This window comes from Ctenocephalides felis, unplaced genomic scaffold (assembly GCF_003426905.1).
Source record: "Ctenocephalides felis isolate EL2017-DRISC unplaced genomic scaffold, ASM342690v1 CF-g0.4_SCAFFOLD_01170, whole genome shotgun sequence".
Taxonomy (NCBI): domain Eukaryota; kingdom Metazoa; phylum Arthropoda; class Insecta; order Siphonaptera; family Pulicidae; genus Ctenocephalides; species Ctenocephalides felis.
The window spans coordinates 44,427,167-44,445,573 of record NW_020537324.1 but is presented as its reverse complement, the minus strand read 5'-3'; the positions used below and the strand labels follow the sequence as shown (position 1 = coordinate 44,445,573).

Here is an 18,407-nt window from a genome sequence, read left to right as displayed (position 1 = left end):
ATGTGCATATGCCAAGTAGCTCTTTTTTACTTATTTCATTGGATCTTCGTAACCGCTAGACGGGCCTTCCTAAAAATTTAATCACCTCTTTATTTTGTCATACAAGTAAAATGATTTCTAAATTATTGAAATTGGTCGCTCCGTTCTTACAGAAACTGAATTACCATCTTTCGCGCTTTTGGCCCTGTATCTCTAAAATGGCTGCACCTTTGTTAAAAGCTAATCTTGCTGATTAGTTTTTCACAAAGGTGCAGTCTCCTTATCAATAGGAATTGAAGGTTTTTTGATTGATCCTTGTTCCCGAAATTTTTGACAAAAAAACTGTATCGGAACACAAACACACACACACATACATCCATATTTTCTAAGGTATGCTAAAATGTTCAGAAATTATTGAAATTAAAAAGAAACTAGTGAGTGCATGGCATCGTGCCTCAAGCAAATGCTGCTGGACTTCCCGCACCGTAGTTAAAAATCTTGGTACAAAAAATCCAAAAAAAGTACACAAAATGTGCATACATTATGAAAATCTCTATAAAATATCTGATAATTTGATGTGCATAAGTCCAATAACATTTTTGACCGCCAAATGACATTTTTTTAAACTTATTTCATTTTTAAATTTATATTATTTTTATCATATTACTTGATGTTAATAAATTAGCAGTGTTAATCATTATTGAAATTAAAAAAAAAAAAAAAAATTCATTGAGAGTTTATTACCGCTGGACCTGCTTTCCCAAAAATGTAATCAGTTCTTCAGCTTGTCAATAGAAGTAAAATGTTTTTTGAATTATTAAAATCGGACGCTCCGTTCACTTTAAAACTGAGTTACCGTTTTCGGCACTTTTGCCCCGTATCTTCGGATCGGCTAGACCTGCTTCCGCCAAAGCTAATCAGCACGTCTCCTTATCAATACGAATCGAATGTTTTTTTTAAATTATTCAAATCGGTTGATCCGTGTTCCCGAAATCGACGACGAAAATTTACACACACATACACAAATAAATCCATTTTTTTAAAGGTAAAGTGTAAAGACCAAAATATTCATAAACTAGAACGTCATACAAATTATATAGTCACTCAGCTTTTTGAGACACCAACTTCAAGAAGACTGAAGAAAAAACTGCCCAAAGATAATATGGAGGATCCTTAGCGCTATTCTAACTTTATGTGCACAGAATAGTAGAATTACTCATTGAAGTATTCTCTAACAATGTAATATTTAGTAGATTAATTTATATGTGTTTGTATGTGTGCGAGTGAATGACATAAGCCAAATAGCCCATAGAATTGCCATGTATTCTGATTGCTATTGAAAAAGAGATAAAAAAAATCGATTTTTTTGCGATTACTATAACTTACCATATGGGAAATTAAAAACTTGTGTTGACGGTATGAAGAAATGATTAGTTTTTAGGGAAGGCAATTCCAGTAGTATAAAAAATTATGATTGATTGGTTCAGTTAAATTCAATATAGTTTTAATTTTAGGTCATTGTGGTGCATTGGTATAGAAACTAAATACATTGATTTTTCTTATTTTCAATTATATTTTTATTTATTTTAATTTAAATATAGAGTTGAGCCAAGAAAATGTTTAGTTGCATTTACTTTTTTTCTATAATAAAAAAATAATATTTTTATTATAACTGTTGAAATTTAAAATAAAAATATCAATCATTTAGTACTGAGCTTTCATAAAAATAAATTTAAAAAGATGGTGGCTTTATATATTTGATTCTAAATTTTACAAAACTTTATACCCATAATTTGTTAGTAATATTTATTGTTCAAATAAAAATTAAACTAGTGGGGTGTATGGCATCGTGTCTTAAGGCAAATTGCTGGAACTTCCCGTACCGTAACGAAATGTTCGAGAAATACTGAATGTTTTCAAATAGATTATTATAAATATTGTAACATTGTCTAATATTTATAAAAATTAAATAAACTGAATTGCAAAGTTGTTTAAAGTATATGAGAACTATAGTCAGAATCAAAAATAAAATCTGAATTATTTTCGATATACAAAAAAAAATTTTTTTTGAAAAAAAAATTGAAAAAAAAGTTGAAAAGTTTTTTTCCAAAATCAATTATTTTGCTAAGACAAGCAAGTTCTTTGAATTATTTAAATCGGACGCTTAGTTCTCTCAAAAACTGCCATTTTTTGCACATTTAGCTCCGTATCTTCAAAATGGCTGAGCCTGCCTTTGCCAAAAACTAATAAACACTTCTCCCAATCATTACTACTTGAATGTATTTTAGATCATTCAAATCGGATGCTCCGTTCTCTCAAAAACTCGATTTCTATTTTCTGCACTCTTTGCTCCTTATCTCCGTAACTGCTGGACCTGCCTTTGCCAAATCAGCACATCTCCCTATCAATAGGAATCGAAAGTTTTTTGAGCCATTTAAAAATCGGTTGATCCGTGCGCCCGAAAACGTGACCGTAAAATTGTATCCATACATACATACCCACATATACATCCAAAAGTATAAAATCAAGTTAAGAATTATAACATTTTAGATCCTCCCCCCACGAATTGGCTAACGGCGGTTTCCGTGGGGACCAGAGGCAAGGGCAAAGAGAAGGTTTTAGTCGGTATTATACCAGGGCGGTATTGAGTCCGACATACCCAGAAAAAACACCAGTCTGGGATGCATAAAGGCATTTCCTTCGCTATACAAAAAAAAACGCACACACATCCATTTTTTCTCAGTTATGCCAGAATGTTCAGAAACCTTCAAAACATTGAGAAATGTAAAAATTTTCTATTTCGATTTTCGGCCCATTACAATAACTTACCCCACGGGAAGTTAATTATTTAAGTATTAGTTTAATCAAAAGTAAAAGTATTTTAATATTTTAATATTTAAAATAATTGTAAAAAAATAGAAAACTAGAAAAAAGAGTAGTGGAACTATAAAAAAATAGTTTAACATTTTCTGAAGAGGTGGATATTGATCCATATCCCCAAAAGGTCGAAAATTAAACAAGTTTTATTTTTGAATTAGATGGTGTGATAATTGCTAAATAAACTTATTTACCTGCGGGTCATATTTCAGATATTCATATAATACCATTTCATAAATTTGAGGATCTAGTTTTGTTTCTAATGTTCTTGGTAGATAGGGACTAATGGATCTGAAAGTAACATATTTCATTATGATATGTAATACTAAAATTATACTTCAATATATAAATATACAAAGTAGTTATACAGAAATAAATAAAAAAAAATCAAAAGGTATTTTAATATAAATTAGAAATAGTCAGTACCTTAAATTATGTGATACTGCAAATTTGTAGGACTGTTCTTCCCATAGTGTTTTATCGTTAGTGAAAACAGTGAAACAAAGTTTTGCTGCTTTGTCATAGTTATTTTCTGATATTAAAAAGTCAATATATTTTCGACCAATTTGTATATCATTCCAGCGACTTGAAGTACAATTATTTTTTACCAAAACTGCCATCGCTTGGTCATATTTGCTATGAGTAAAGTAATTTATATAATAACACAATATAATATATTACAAAACAATCTAATAATTTATTGTAAATATTTTAAATACTCAGTTTTGACTATAATATTTTGCAGATTTTCTTTAGGTCAATTTGAAATGGGTTCTTTGTAAAAACATTCTGTTCTCACTACTGATTTTATTTTCGAACCATTTCTCAAAGAAGTATTTTAATTATACTTTTCATAAGCATTTAAGCTAATTTTTGTGTGAAAAACGGAAAGAAATGCACAAAAACGTTCTTGGAGAGGATATGAGTATAGGTACAAGATAAAATGAAGATCTTACTTGTGATCTATTAGCCATTGCAATTTGTCATCCTGGTCATATAGGCTCGCAATTATAACATCTTTTGGGGACATAATAAACAATTGATTTTCTTCAATTAAACAATCAAGATGGTAATCATTGCAAGTATACTCTTGATAGCTGTACAATATTTTTATAGCATTAATACAACACTACTGATAAAGATTCAAAATTGAATAATGTTATAAAAGGCAAAAAATTACCCACGTAGCGTCAGAGTATCTGTACATACTTCTACGTAATCCGAATCTTTATAATGTAAAACAGATAAAACAGGACGCAGTGCTTTCCCTGTGCTGGGATCTTTTTCTTTTGGATATCCTAAAACTACCAGCTGGTCTGGCAATTCTAAGGGACCGAGACCGGAGATAAAAAAGTCCATCTGGAATGTAGATACTAAAACAAAAATTAAAGTTATTGTAATATTCTATAAAATACTAAATAAAAATTACTTTACGAAAAATAATCATTTCATAAATATTTCTTAAGAATTTATATTTATATTCATTTCAGTGAGTATTTCAGTGGTTTCTATTTCTCATACCCCTAAGTGATAGGTTTAGCCACCCTTCCCGAAGGAGTATTTTCTTTTTTTTTAATTCTGGAACGAAATCTTTGGGCTTTTATTTTTTTATAATATGGCAATGAAAAATGCATACGACCCTAAATTTTGAAGTATAACTTCTTTAGGCGCGACTAGGGAGTAAAGCTGTACAAATGCTAAGGAAATAGCGTTACGCCCGGACAGTTTGTCATTCGTTCTCGATGAAATCATTTGTATACGCGTCGATTGTGATTAGTCGCCGTGTCGCGTGAATAGAGATCTGCCGTTGTATGCGTAAGGATACAAGAAAGAAATTGGAATGGCATTATTAGTTTTGATGTTACATCGTAGTACAAATCTTGATTTAATAAAAAAAAACGCCTGAATCTGAAAAATATTTTACACTGTGCCCCGTGAATAATTATAATGAAAATAATAAAATAAATGAAACATTTGTGCCGTGTACGAAATATAAGTTTATTGAAATAATTTCTATATTATTCGTAGTTTCTATAAATCTTTGAAGTTATTGAAATGGAAAATATTTTTATGAGATTGTAACGTCAGCAGAAAAGTAAAAAAAAAACAAGCAGTCAATGAATGTATGTTAATTTTATTACATGAAGTTCTTCAAACACAATTACATGATGAGTGAAATTGTGTAAACAATATTTGTTTAGGCGTTGTTTAACATAATCTACTGTGTAAACGAATATTATAGAATTTATTAATCAGCAATTACTTCATTTCTCTAATGAATGTTCAAGTCGTAAATGCTAATTACAATGACAAACCAATCATGTCATATTTAAAATAAGCATGACTATGATTACATTATTGTTTTCAAATATTATACATATTTTTAATGCTATCATTAATATATAATTTATAATTTATCATTATATAAATGTGTATAATAGTCAACACTAATAAATGTGTGCATCACGAGTGTTACAATATTACTAATAAACAATATAAATAAAAATAGTTTTTTGATGTATTTATTTTTAACATAAATGCTATCTCGCACAATAGCAAAACAGTTTTACTTCAATCGCGCGTGAATCTAACGCGCACTATTTTTTTTCTTTTTTATCAGCAACTTCTACTTTTTATTGCCATTTTATTAATTGAATCAATTTTTATCTCGCGTTCGGTCATTGAATATTTTTGACATAATTTTAGTTCAGATTCATGAGCTGGAAGAAAAAGTTTGAAGCTTACTTTAAAATATAATTTATTATTAAGGGTTGTTTAATTTTCTAAATTAATAAAAAACGTGGTAATAATATGTATTTAAATTTTGGTTTTTAACTTCCCGAAGGAGAAGTTTATGTTTTCATAAAAAAATCCGGTTCCCTAATGACAACGAGACCTAATTTGGAAAAAGTATGTGGGTGTGTGTGTATGTGAACAGATTTTTTGACGTAAATCGACGTTTTCTCGAAAACGGCTAGATCGATTTCAAAAATTTAAAAGCCATTCGATGTATCTCGATGAGGACTGGCGGTTATCACCCAAGCCGTTTCAAAAAAATTTCGTCCACGTTTTAGCCCGCAATTCTGAATCGATTTTGAAAATTCAAAAACTGTTCGAAAGATATTGGTTGGGAATCGTGCTGATTAGTTTTTTGGTAAAGATCGGCCGAAACGTTATCTTGTAATAAAGTGATAAAAAAGATTTTTTCGACGATTTTTATGATTTTTTTTTGACGTTAGACACCACAGTCTTATAGATCATACTAAAATGTTATGGCACTTTAAAAAAAATCATAAAATTCCGTAAGAAAATTTATATGTACATACATACGGAAGTGTTAATTTCTTAATAAACATTGATTTTCGTTGATATATTTGTATGCATTTGTTATTATTAATAAATGCACAACATAATTCTTCATACATTCGATTATACGAATGCCTATCGACAACAATTAGTCCAGTTAATCGAGTTTCTAGTGTATATAAAATTTGCTCGTAACAAAGTTTGTTCCCATACTCCTCCGAAATGGCTTTACCGATTTTTACCAAATTTTATATTCGTATTCAGTAGGTCTGAGGATTGGTAATTATCTATTTTCCATACTCCTAAAAGTGATAAGGGTTGTTCACCTTTATTTTTTTTGTAATTTTTGGTCAGAGTTCTATTGTTTTTATTTTTTTATAATGGGGAGCATTGGGGAGCTAGTACCATATAAATCTATATCAGAGCTGAAACATTTTCCATTCTCTAATATTTTATTCAATCTCAGTCTATTCTGTGTGCATGCCAGATAATAGTATAATTTAAAAATATTGGATTTTGCTTATTAGTAATTTAATAGTAAATGAATGCAAATGCAATTAATGCAAACGCTCTGTAAAAAAATATAATCAGTTTCATATTAGGTTAGCACTTGCAATTATTAGTACTTGCAGTTATTAATATTCATTTATTTATTTATTTATACGCCAATCGGCGTATTTCTAAGAATTCTGGTGATTCAATAAAGCCGTTTACTATCTTGTAAAAGAAAAGCAAGTCCGTGATTTTTCTACGCGCGGTAAAGGTGTTATTTCTGCTTTTCTTTATGATGTCATCAGCATTGCATTTCCCTGCATTTTATAGTAGGCAAAGTTCGATACATATTTCTCAAACTTATACTGCACCTTATTCAGTCTATTAATCAATTGTTCAGTGTTCGTAGACCAGACGATTGAACAGTAGTCCAGAGTCCAGAATAGGTCTAATTAGGGAAGAATATAGACAGTAAAGTGTTTCCAGTTTATGGAAGTCATTGCAGCATCTTGTTATGAAGCTGAGTGTACGAAAGGCTTTTAGAATGAGTTTGTCTATGTGTTCAGTAAAGCAGAGTTTGTTATCCATAATGACTCCTGGATCTTTTATTGTCATTACTTCATTAATTTTCTGATTACCCAGAAAGTAGGTGTGAGGACAATAATTGTGGGATCTAGAGAAGGTCATTACGGCACATTTCTTGAAGTTTAAATTTAATTTGTTAATTTGACACCATGTATTCAGTCTCGCGATATCTTGTTGTAGTATTGTAACGTCGCTCTCACTTAATATCTTTTTATAAATTTTTAGATAATCCGTGTAAAGCAGAAATTCGAACTTGAGGTCTATTCCGATGTCATTGATAAAAATTACAAACAAAAGGCCTTACTGAAATCGGTGTAAATTGCGTGTACATCCAATCCGGAGTTAAAAGCATTAATGATATATTCTATGTACAGAACCAAATTTGTCGCTGTTGATCGCCCGCCTACGAAACCATGCTGTCTGGTAGAGATTATATTTTCAAAAGTCAATTTTATAAGTACAGATTTTTCGAATAGTTTTGAAATTGAAGATTGAATGCAAATTGGTCTGTAATTGTCGACTATTGATTTAGAACCGGACTTGTGTATAGGGGTAATAAAAGCCATTTTCCAAGCAGTTGGAAAGATTCCTGTTTTTAATGATTCCTGAAATATATGCGTGATTCGTTCACAAAGACTAGCTGAACAATTTTTGAGAAACATATTATGCAAGCCATCAGGTCCAGCACCCTTTTTGATATTCAGTTTAAGCATAATCTGCACTAGTTCATCATAGTTCACGTTAAGATAAGATAGATTGGCATCGAGTGTTCTGTGACATGTGTTTACATCTTTGTGTACTATTCTGCTGTCCGTTTTCAAAGCATATATATTCTTGAAAAATGATCCAAATAGGTAACTGATGCTGTCTCCGTTGTGGGAGGTGGTTTCATTCCATGACATAGGAATGACATAGGAATACTGCAATCGTTACGTTTTTTTGTTTTCACACAGTTCCAGAAGTCATTGGTGTTAACTATCAGCATTTTCCACTTTTCTTATATAGTCAGTGTAACATATTTTGCTTAGTTTTTTACATTCGGATCGTAGTATGCTAAATTCAGTATAAATCTTGTCTGAGCTATATTTTTTGTATTTAGAGTGCGCTACTTTTTTAAGCTTAATCTTCTTAGTCAAATCTTTTGTAAACCATTTGGGGTATTTATTCTGTTTTGGAGTGATTGCTGGAACAAACAGTTTGAATTAAGACCACTTTGAATTATATCATTTCTTAGTTTCAATATCTCTATCCAGTTTATTCTGTAGAAATAAATGTTTAATCCAAGGTAGTCTGCTTTGTTGAATAGATAAATGGGCTTTGAGTAATAGCAGTTTGGTTATTTATGATAACGGTTAATGCTGGGTGGTATTTGTCCTCTTCTATTATTGCTATTGCTCTATTTATTGAAGCATTCATGTTACTAAAACAGAGATCTAGAAACTTATCATTACAGTTTGGAATATGATTACTTGTTGGCAGTTTAGAGCAGCAAATTCATCGTAAATCAGTCTGTAACACTCGGTTTGTTTAATACTACTTGGTAAATTAAAATCTCCTAGCAGTAGTATTTTACATTTTGGGAGTTTTTCGCAAAGATATGAAATCGCAGATATAAAGTTAAGAAATGCTTCTAATATGACTCGCGATCCCGCGAACATTTGTCCATATCACATAAAAAATTCGTTTGAGCTTGTCAAACATCTCAATAACATTTCTATTCTCAATAATTATAAACTAATTAGCCTAGACGTTATATCCTTATTTACAAATGTTCCACTAGACTTAATACTAGATGCCATCACTATCAGATGGAGTGAAATCAGCCTTCACACCATAATATCCCTACATTGATATAGAGAAGTCATCAAATTCATTGTCTCTAACACCTATTTTGAATTTAACGGATCCATTTATTACTAAATTTTTGGCACCCCAATGGGATCGCCCGCATCTCCCTCATTAGTAGAAATTTCCTTGCAACTAATAGAAAACAAAATATTTAAAAATTAAAACAAACTTTCTTTTTAACAAAATCTTTTATTTCTGCTATGTAGACGATATTATTACTTGCATTTCAGAAGAAGACATTATCATCTTTACTGATAATTTTAACAATTTCAATAAAAAAACTACAGTTTACTGTGGAATTAGAGACAATGAATTCGATCAGCTTTCTAGACATCAGACTAATATATACAAATGACCACCGACTAATTACTAACTGGTACCAGAACTAGCTCCGGACGATACATAAATTACCACTCATAGAACCCTCTTAAAATGAAAAAAGCAAAAATCATAAATCTAACAGACCACCCATACTACTATCTGATAAAAATTTCTGGGGCACCAACATTGACCTGGTAATAAGCACACTAATAAATAAATCTTACCCTACAAACATAATTAACTACATATACCATAATTAAGTTCATTTTCAACAAACAAAACGACCTCACCGACCATAAAAACCGTTTAGACTAGGAGTCATATACTGGTTCATTTGCCTATCGTACGTAAAAGATTTATATTTTTCATGGAGAACTGTTTCAAAAATGTGGCATTTTGTTGGTATGTAATTGCGATACAACCCTTAGTTCAATTTTTACACAAATTAAATCTAAGTTTAATTCTGACCGCCTCAGGAACTTGGTTTATCAGATTAATTGCTCTAATTGCGAACTTTTTTATATCGGAGAAACTATCCAAAACCTGAGTAAACGCCTTCATCAACATAGAAATAACTCAAAAAATCCTAAACAATATAAAACGATAGATTTTTTCAACCCTAAAAGTTTACATTTTGAAGGAAACGTGATTAAAAAAAGATTCGCTGAGGGGTTGTTTTTACAATTACATAACGACAAAGTTATAAACAAACGTTTTGACAATACGGCCCTGAACAACACTAACACATGGTTCCTTAATAGCGAGTCAAAATTTCTTACCCATCGCTTTTTAAATTTCGCGTAAAATTTGAGCACATGCTAAAAACTGCTTTAAAAGAAAAACTATGACATTTCTATCTCAAACTCCGAACAGTAAATACATAGTTTCGACAACCTGTTAAGTTAACATGTTTATTAGTGTGCATTACCATCTGTGATGCTAAAAAATATATATTTTATCAATGTGCACATACTCATACCATGGATTAATAATGGTTTCATATGTTATATTAGGATACAAAATTGTAAGTGTTTTATCATTATTATTATTGTTTTTATATGAAATTTCTTACATATTATTTATTTAGTTTTAATTTTTATAGTTAATTTGATTACCACTGAATAAAGACTAAGATGCTAGCCGAAACGTATGGATTTTAAATAAATAAACTTTTAAAAAACCCTCATACTATTTTTATTGATGTAACACTCGACTTTTTAACTCAGATTAAACATATATGTATATATATATATATATATATATATATATAAATATATTAATATATATATTTATAGATATATATATTTATATATATATATATATATATATATATACACGTGTGTGTGTTTTTACCTGCATCTACAATATACTCTGGCATATTTCCATTGGATATTTCTATTGTGTGTCTTTTTCGAATGACACATACCCGAACTGTGTCAACCCAGCCAATCAGAAGTGTCTTTGAATCTGACCACTTTAGGTTGCAACGGTACTTCTGTATATCATCACTAGAATTTGAAAAAAGTTATATAAATATAAATATAAATAAATAAATAAATAAATATATATATATATATATATATATATATATATGTATGATTCTGAATTTGATGTTGACATATGTATTAACAAAGTCTAGTAATCGGGCATAACATAAAAAAAACATGAATTTCTTTCAAAACTTTATTTTAAATCCATATGTTTCGGCTGTAATCCTAGTCTTCATTCAGTGGAAAAATTAGTTAATCTTAATTAGTTTTAAGGCATGATGCCATATACCACTAGTTATTAATTAGATATATGTATAGGCTAACAACTGTCTCCTGGTTGCTAACTTGACACATGTATCGTGTAGAACAATATGAATATACATCAAATTGCCCCATCGGAATCATGATATCAAAATTAGCTGCCAGGCTGAACGTGTTAAAGATTAAACTTTCGATCCGTAACTGTAAATAACATTTCTAGAATCATAGTCAAAAATAATCACACAATTGCATTAAGTTTTCTAGAATTAAGAAAGTTTTAAAAACTGGTCAATTTTGAAAAACCCTCCTCTACAAAATGCACAAACTATTTATTTTTAGGTTCATTCTTTTTATTATTAATTAATCAAATATTTTATAATCATGTATAAATGTGTCAATACACTTTGAAACATTTTTTTCAATCAAGAAAAAATGTACAATCAGCCTTCACTTATGTGCTTACATGTAATTAACTTAAAGGTTTACCTTCGAGATTCCCAATTAATTAATCCTAAAGAACAGCGTTCATTTATGTCATAAACTCGTACTCCTTCTTCAGAAGACCATGCTATAAATTGATTATTCCAAACTGCTGATAGTACCAAACTACTTGATTCGCATAAAATTGTTGTTCGTGTTCTACCCAAGAATGTTTTTTCATGCAATGCTAGATTTTTACCTCCTGTCAATTAAAATAACAATGTATTGAACTATGGCATAAATATTTATATATATATATATATATATATATATATATACTCGTATATATATGAATATAGTTCTTTATGGACTTAATGCACTAAAAATCTGCTGACTGGTTTCTGTCTGTCTTTTCTAGGTTTAATCCACATTCAAAATTTTTACAAGATGAATGAGATGAAATAATAGTGTTTTTTTCCGACAAGAATATTTTCACAGGGGAACAAAAATTTCAAAAGCCGACTCTTTGAATTAATTTGAGCAACATATTTTTTTTGACTACAAATGACAACGATTTAGTATGTTGTGTGGTCTATTGTGCGAGCCCTTTGTTATGCGGGGTATCACTGTATATATATGTATATGTACATATATATATATATATATATATATATATATATATAATTTGAGTTGAGTATGTACATATATATATATATATATATATATATATATATAATTTGAGTTGAGTATGTACATATATATATATATATATATATATATATATATATATATATATATATATTTGAGTTGAGCTTATAATATCCAAAATCGCATCGGTTGGGATTGGACTCTGCTTCAGAGAGGTGTATATCCGCCTAACTACTCCATGACTCCGACAACTTTGAAACCCAATACTCGATATAAATGTGTTCTATAGTGAGTTTACTTCCGATCCGTAACTAATAGCATAGTCATCAGACTTTTTACTAAACTTTGAATTTAGAATTTTCAAAATGGGTATTCTTGGTCAAACCCTACATTAAGAAAAAATTGAGAAAAGTGTCTTATCAAGTTTCATCAAAAGTTGCTGCATTTAACCAGGATTGCAAAATGAGAAAACACTTGATAGTTTCATAATAAAAAAATCTAGTAAAAAAATTAAAAAATTTGCTAGTGCATTTTACTTACAATCAGTTCAAATGTTTGTTAATTCCACAAGCTGTGAGAGAAAGAAACATTTTAACCGAATGCGAGAAAAATAAATTGTGATAATTTTACTTTTTTCATAATAAAACCATCAGGATTTAAAACTATTTTCAATATATATAAAATTTCATGCATTTTGTATTGAGATAAAATGCCATTTAAACATTTGTACAACCTAAATATTTTCAAGACGTTGACTACATTCAGAGAATTATTATTAATACACAGCTATAAACAAAATTGTTTAATAATTTTCAAACAAAAAATATACTGAGATTTTCTTTTCTTAAATCAATTATCTACTTTAAACGCACATAATATTTAATTATTGAGACAGAATTAAATTAGATACTCAATAATATAAAATGATATTTCCCACAATAACTGAAAAGTGAAGCCATATAGTTGAAATATTTGCTCAATGTATTTTCATCTGTATATATTATCTTGCAAGTATGTTGTGAATATTATAATAAACGCAATTATTAAAAATTAAATGACTTAATAAACTTATTTTTATATCAGTTACCTGTAATAAATCTGTGGCCCGCATTAGGTTTATGATAAATTGGATCTAAAGAAACACAGAGAATGCAAGTACTTAAACGCAAATTGACATTGACGTCTGAAGAGTATAAACCAATGACAATAACCTACAATTGAAAATACATTTATATTTACCAACTCATATTGCAAATTGAAATAGCTGAAAATATGTGTACAAACATGTTCTCCTGAGCAAGCAGCTATAAATTCTCCTTTTTCATCAATATTTATTTGATTGATGGGCAATGGCATAATAGGTAAATCTTTAGAATTAGAATTTAATGTTACTATATTTCCTTGATGATCGAACAAGTATATTTTTCCAAAATGAGTACCTAAACATAAAAACTGCAAATAGATAAAAAAAAGTTATTAAATATTGAAAACGATATTTAAAACAAATAAAAAAAACCTTTGGATGTACAGCAACACAACTAGCGGCATCACTACTCAAAATTTTACGCAAATCGTTGCTAATTCTTACATATTTAAGTTTTGGCTCGATATCATCTTCGCACTCTGATTCCTGTAGAAGAAGAATATTAGCAAAAAAAAAAAAATAATAAAATTAATTGTATGTTGACATTACCTGAGACATTTCTGAAAATAAAACTGTTTTCCAACGAGTTTGTGCGTGTTAAGAGCCTCAAAAGAAAAAATATTGAACCACATATGATTGTAAACATTTATTCAACAGTTCGAATTGCCTATACACATCTTACAATCACATCAACACAATCAATATATACATTTACTTATTGTGACTGATAAATTACTTTGACGTTTCTTGACAGTCAGTGATGCCAATATAATACAATTCATGCAACATGTTCTTTTAGTCATGGTTAGCAGTAATTAAACATGAATGAAACTAGTGATGTGCCAAGTCGAATCAAGTGATTCGAATCATTCAAATAAAGCCTTTAACGACTTGATTCGAATCAGATTTTACTTGATTCGAATCAAGCCGCAAAATATTTACTGTGATAAAATATGCATGAACACAATTTTTTCATAAATGTAAAAAAAATGTTTTAATTTAATTCAATATTATAATGATATAAAAAAAATAATAAATAACATAAATGACATAAATATAAAAAATAATCATGAATTAAATCATGCGAGCCAACCGACGCTTAAATGTATCAACCGACTCCAATCGACTTTAACCGCATTCATCGACTTACTATATCATCCGACTTTATACGGCTCAAACCGAATCATTCCGACTTCAAGCAATAAGACTTCATTCAATTTCATATGACTCAAACCGAATCATTCCGACTTCGAGCAATAAGACTTCAATCGACTTCATATGACTCAAACCGAATCATTCCGACTTCGAGCGATAAGACTTCAAACGACTTCATATGACTCAAACCAAATCATTCCGACTTCGAGCGATAAGACTTCAAACGACTTCATATGACTCAAACCAAATCATTCCGACTTCGAGCGATAAGACTTCAATCGACTTCATATGACTCAAACCGAATCATTCCGACTTCGAGCGATAAGACTTCAATCGACTTCATATGACTCAAACCGAATCATTCCGACTTTGAGCGATAAGACTTCAATCGACTTCATATTCGAACGATATGAGTTCGAAACAGATACAATGCGTCGTCGTTCTAGCGTGTTTATTTATTTTACAGAGCGTTGAGAGCGATTTTGTTCGTGAAGTATCAATACCCAATTTTGATAATAATTAAGTGTTTTAGATTTTAGATGTTATCAGAATAATCCATTCAAAATTATGAAACAAGTTTCGAGAATCATTCAATATAATACTCTTTTGAAACAATTACTAAACAACAGAAAGCCAGTAAATTATATTCAACTTCTGATTATGTGAATAATGGCAAATTCACATTAATGAAATTAACTTTCAGCCCTCAGTTTAGACGCGATCCTTTACTGATTACATAGTAAAATAAACAATTGACCCATGATTTCTTATAATATTTTATATGCTTTAGTGATGCACAATTGTTTGGTAATCTATTATTGTAAATCAACTTGTAGATATGTATCAACCGCCTTTAAAATTAAATCATGTTTAACAATTTTCAAAATATACTTTTTGATTGCAATTTATGTTTACAATTTCTACTTTATCTGTTATATTGGTTAAACTAACAATTTTGATTATAAATTTGAATCCCTTTTACTAAATAAATACATCCATGATTTTTTTTGTCCATATATATACTTGATTTGAATCAGGTTTTTTTCTGATTCGAATCATTCGAATCGGGAATTTTCCGAGTCGGCACATCACTAAATGAAACCATAGATAAATAAGCATAAACGTTAAACGAATGAAACGTTAGACGTATTTTTGAATTATAGTATGTTAGTTTTGAAGTATAGTAGTAATTTTATTAACTGCCCGAAGGAGAAGTTTATGTTTTCATAGTAAAATCCGATTCGCTAATTTCATGTTTTCTCGATGTTTTAAGCCATTCTGAACTGAATGAGACAATATTTTTATCAAGATTATTTGCCCCTCCCATTATCCCATTAAACAAATATTTCCCGGACGGCCTTTGCGATACCGGAAAGTACATTATTATCAGCAGACTTGTTTGTTATCAGAAATAACCAGACAAATCATTTTGCCAACTAAGAATGACCATACACCATCACTCACCGAATCAAGAAAAGTGTTCTCAATCTGTCAATTATTTGGGTATCCCGACCTGGTGAGGTTTTCGCATTGATTTAAATTAACCCGCAGAGTCTACTCCTTGTAAAGCCCTTCCAACAATTCTTTCAAGTTTCAGCTTTGCAACCATACTTTCCTTGGAAATCTTGGAACTCGGAAACTTTGGTATCCCGGAAGCTGCCCACCGAGTCATCGAAGGAACTTCGGCAGAATGCTAGCTGGCATAGCTTCCCAGACATGCCAGTTGAACACCGCGAGCGGTGAGCTAAAAGTATGGGACGCATGCACAACTACGAGCTTTTTAACCGCAACAACTTTTGCAACGCCATTGGAGCTGGAATGAGCGCGGCTGCTGGCACCACACGGGCCGCCTAATAGAATCTCGGTAAAGGATTTAAAGTGTACTCATTACAATTATGTAACTGTGCAGGGAGTTGGTGATGCGCGTGCATCGAACTCTATTTTCCTGGTACATGTTACAACCACAGTAGTCGCAGCAACTTCTATTAACAGTTGATAAGGCTGGAAACACTTAAAATACTAGATGTAAGTGGAATTCTGTCTTAAGGCAATTAAGGCATCGTGCCTTAAGGCAAATTGCTGGAACTTCCCGTACCAAAAATTATATTTTTTTTAAAAACGATTAACATTTTTGAAAAAAAAATTACTTTGAAAAAATAAGATTTTTGAGAAACTATAAATTGGACAAAAAATTACTTTTTTTTGAAAAAAAAAATTTGAAAAAAAATAATTTTTTTTTAAATTTTTTTTTTTTTTGAAAAAAATTTTTTTCTTTATTTTGACATATTGTGGAAGATCTGAACTTTTTTTCAAAGCAATCGTACTGCTTTAACTGCATAGGGACAAAATATAAAGCGCCGCGTCGCTGTCTAACGCATAAGCATTGGTACGGAACCCATAGGAATGTTAACAAAATGTATACTTATTGTTAAAATTTCTATAAAATATCTGATAATTTGATGTGCATATGTCTAATGATCATTTTTGACCGCCAAATGGCTCATTTTTTACTTTTTCCTCCATTATCTCCGAAACCGCTAGACCTATCTTCATGAAAATTTTATCGATTTTTCATCTTGTCAATACAAGTGAATTATTCAAATCGGACGCTCCGTTCTCTTAAAAACTGAGTTACCGTTTTCGGCACTTTTGCCCCGTATCTTCGGAAACGGCTAGACCTGCCTCGCCAAAAACTAATCAGCACGTCTCCTTATCAATATGAATCGAATGTTTTTTGAATTATTCAAATGGGTTGATCCGTGTTCCCGAAATCGTCGACGAAAATTTGTTTCCGCACATACATACACACACGTACATACATACACACACATACACACACACACACACACACATACATCCATTTTCTCTAAGGTATGCCAAAATGTTCGGAAAACTTTGAAACGTAAAGATATATAAAAATTTTCATTTTCGATTTTTTTGCGATTACTATAACTTGCCCTACGGGAAGTTAAAAATATGTGCAATTAATAAAGCCAACTAAAAAGAAGAAAGAGATTTTGTAAGCTGCACCCAGTATTGCTACTATACGCATTGTTCTTATAGAGTCAAAGTTTCTTCCTTCGTTTTTTTTAATAACTATTCCTAACTATACAGATAGATTTCTTTGTTGAATATTCTGCTAAATGTTGAACATTAGTAGTCAATTGCCAGCAATTAGTTTTGCAACACCGTTGTGTTGCGTTTGTGACCATACTGTATTGGATATTTTAAGCGGCGCTTACTCGCTTCGATTTCACCTGTAAAACAATTAATAATATATATATATATATATAAATATAATATAATATATATATATATATCTATCTACTCCTAAAAATACATACAATATAATTCTACGATAAGAATACTTTGAAGCGTGAATATGTTTTTGCTAGTTCAACGGTTTTAATCTGAAATACAATTGCCTATTTTTTATATATTTTAAACAAAATATATATGTAATCAATATTTTGAATTTATTAATTAAAATAAGTTTACATTAATCTACTTAACTTCATATTATTCATAAATTAATTTTGAATTTGCACAAAAGTATAACATTTCAAAAGTAAATAATTGATGGGTATATGTACAAGTTTAAACTACTTTTAAAATCTTATCTGATAATCCGTGCCTATTTGGGTTAATTTGATTTCATTTTATGACATTCATGAATTTTTCTTATATTCAATGCTTCAATTAGAGGCATGTCAAACTGTATTTTCTATTTATTGCTTTACATATATAGTTTCCAGTATATAGATGAGTTACTGGTTACTAATTGAGTATAAATATCCTTAATCCCTAATTTAATCAGGTATAAAATAATACATAAAAATATAAAAGCAACTAGTATTTTTATATAATAATACGAAAAATAT

General features: G+C 30.0%; 2 protein-coding genes across 2 annotated transcripts in view; one reads left to right on the top strand and one right to left on the bottom strand.

The window, feature by feature from the left end:
• Positions 1-18,407, top strand: part of LOC113367286 (unconventional myosin-IXb) — a 66,935-nt gene that overhangs the window by 30,956 nt on the left and 17,572 nt on the right. The gene's annotated exons all lie outside the window — the stretch shown is intronic.
• On the bottom strand, positions 3,355-14,068 carry LOC113366481 (vacuolar protein sorting-associated protein 41 homolog). Its single transcript, XM_026608089.1, has 9 exons — positions 13,921-14,068; positions 13,744-13,857; positions 13,512-13,679; positions 13,315-13,438; positions 11,646-11,841; positions 10,762-10,916; positions 4,041-4,229; positions 3,813-3,953; positions 3,355-3,492 (listed from the first exon to the last, which is right to left on the bottom strand). The coding sequence occupies exons 1-8, from the start codon at positions 13,927-13,929 to the stop codon at positions 3,910-3,912; spliced, it is 999 nt and encodes a 332-aa protein (XP_026463874.1). The 5' UTR covers positions 13,930-14,068; the 3' UTR covers positions 3,355-3,492; positions 3,813-3,909.

Excerpts from the sequence above, each read along its gene's own strand:
- LOC113366481 (XM_026608089.1), bottom strand. Across the intron at positions 11,842-13,314 it reads GGGCCACAGATTTATTACAG|GAGGTAAAAATCTAGCATTG; the intron begins GTAACTGATATA and ends TTTAATTGACAG. Across the intron at positions 3,954-4,040 it reads TACAGATACTCTGACGCTAC|CTATCAAGAGTATACTTGCA; the intron begins GTGGGTAATTTT and ends AATATTGTACAG.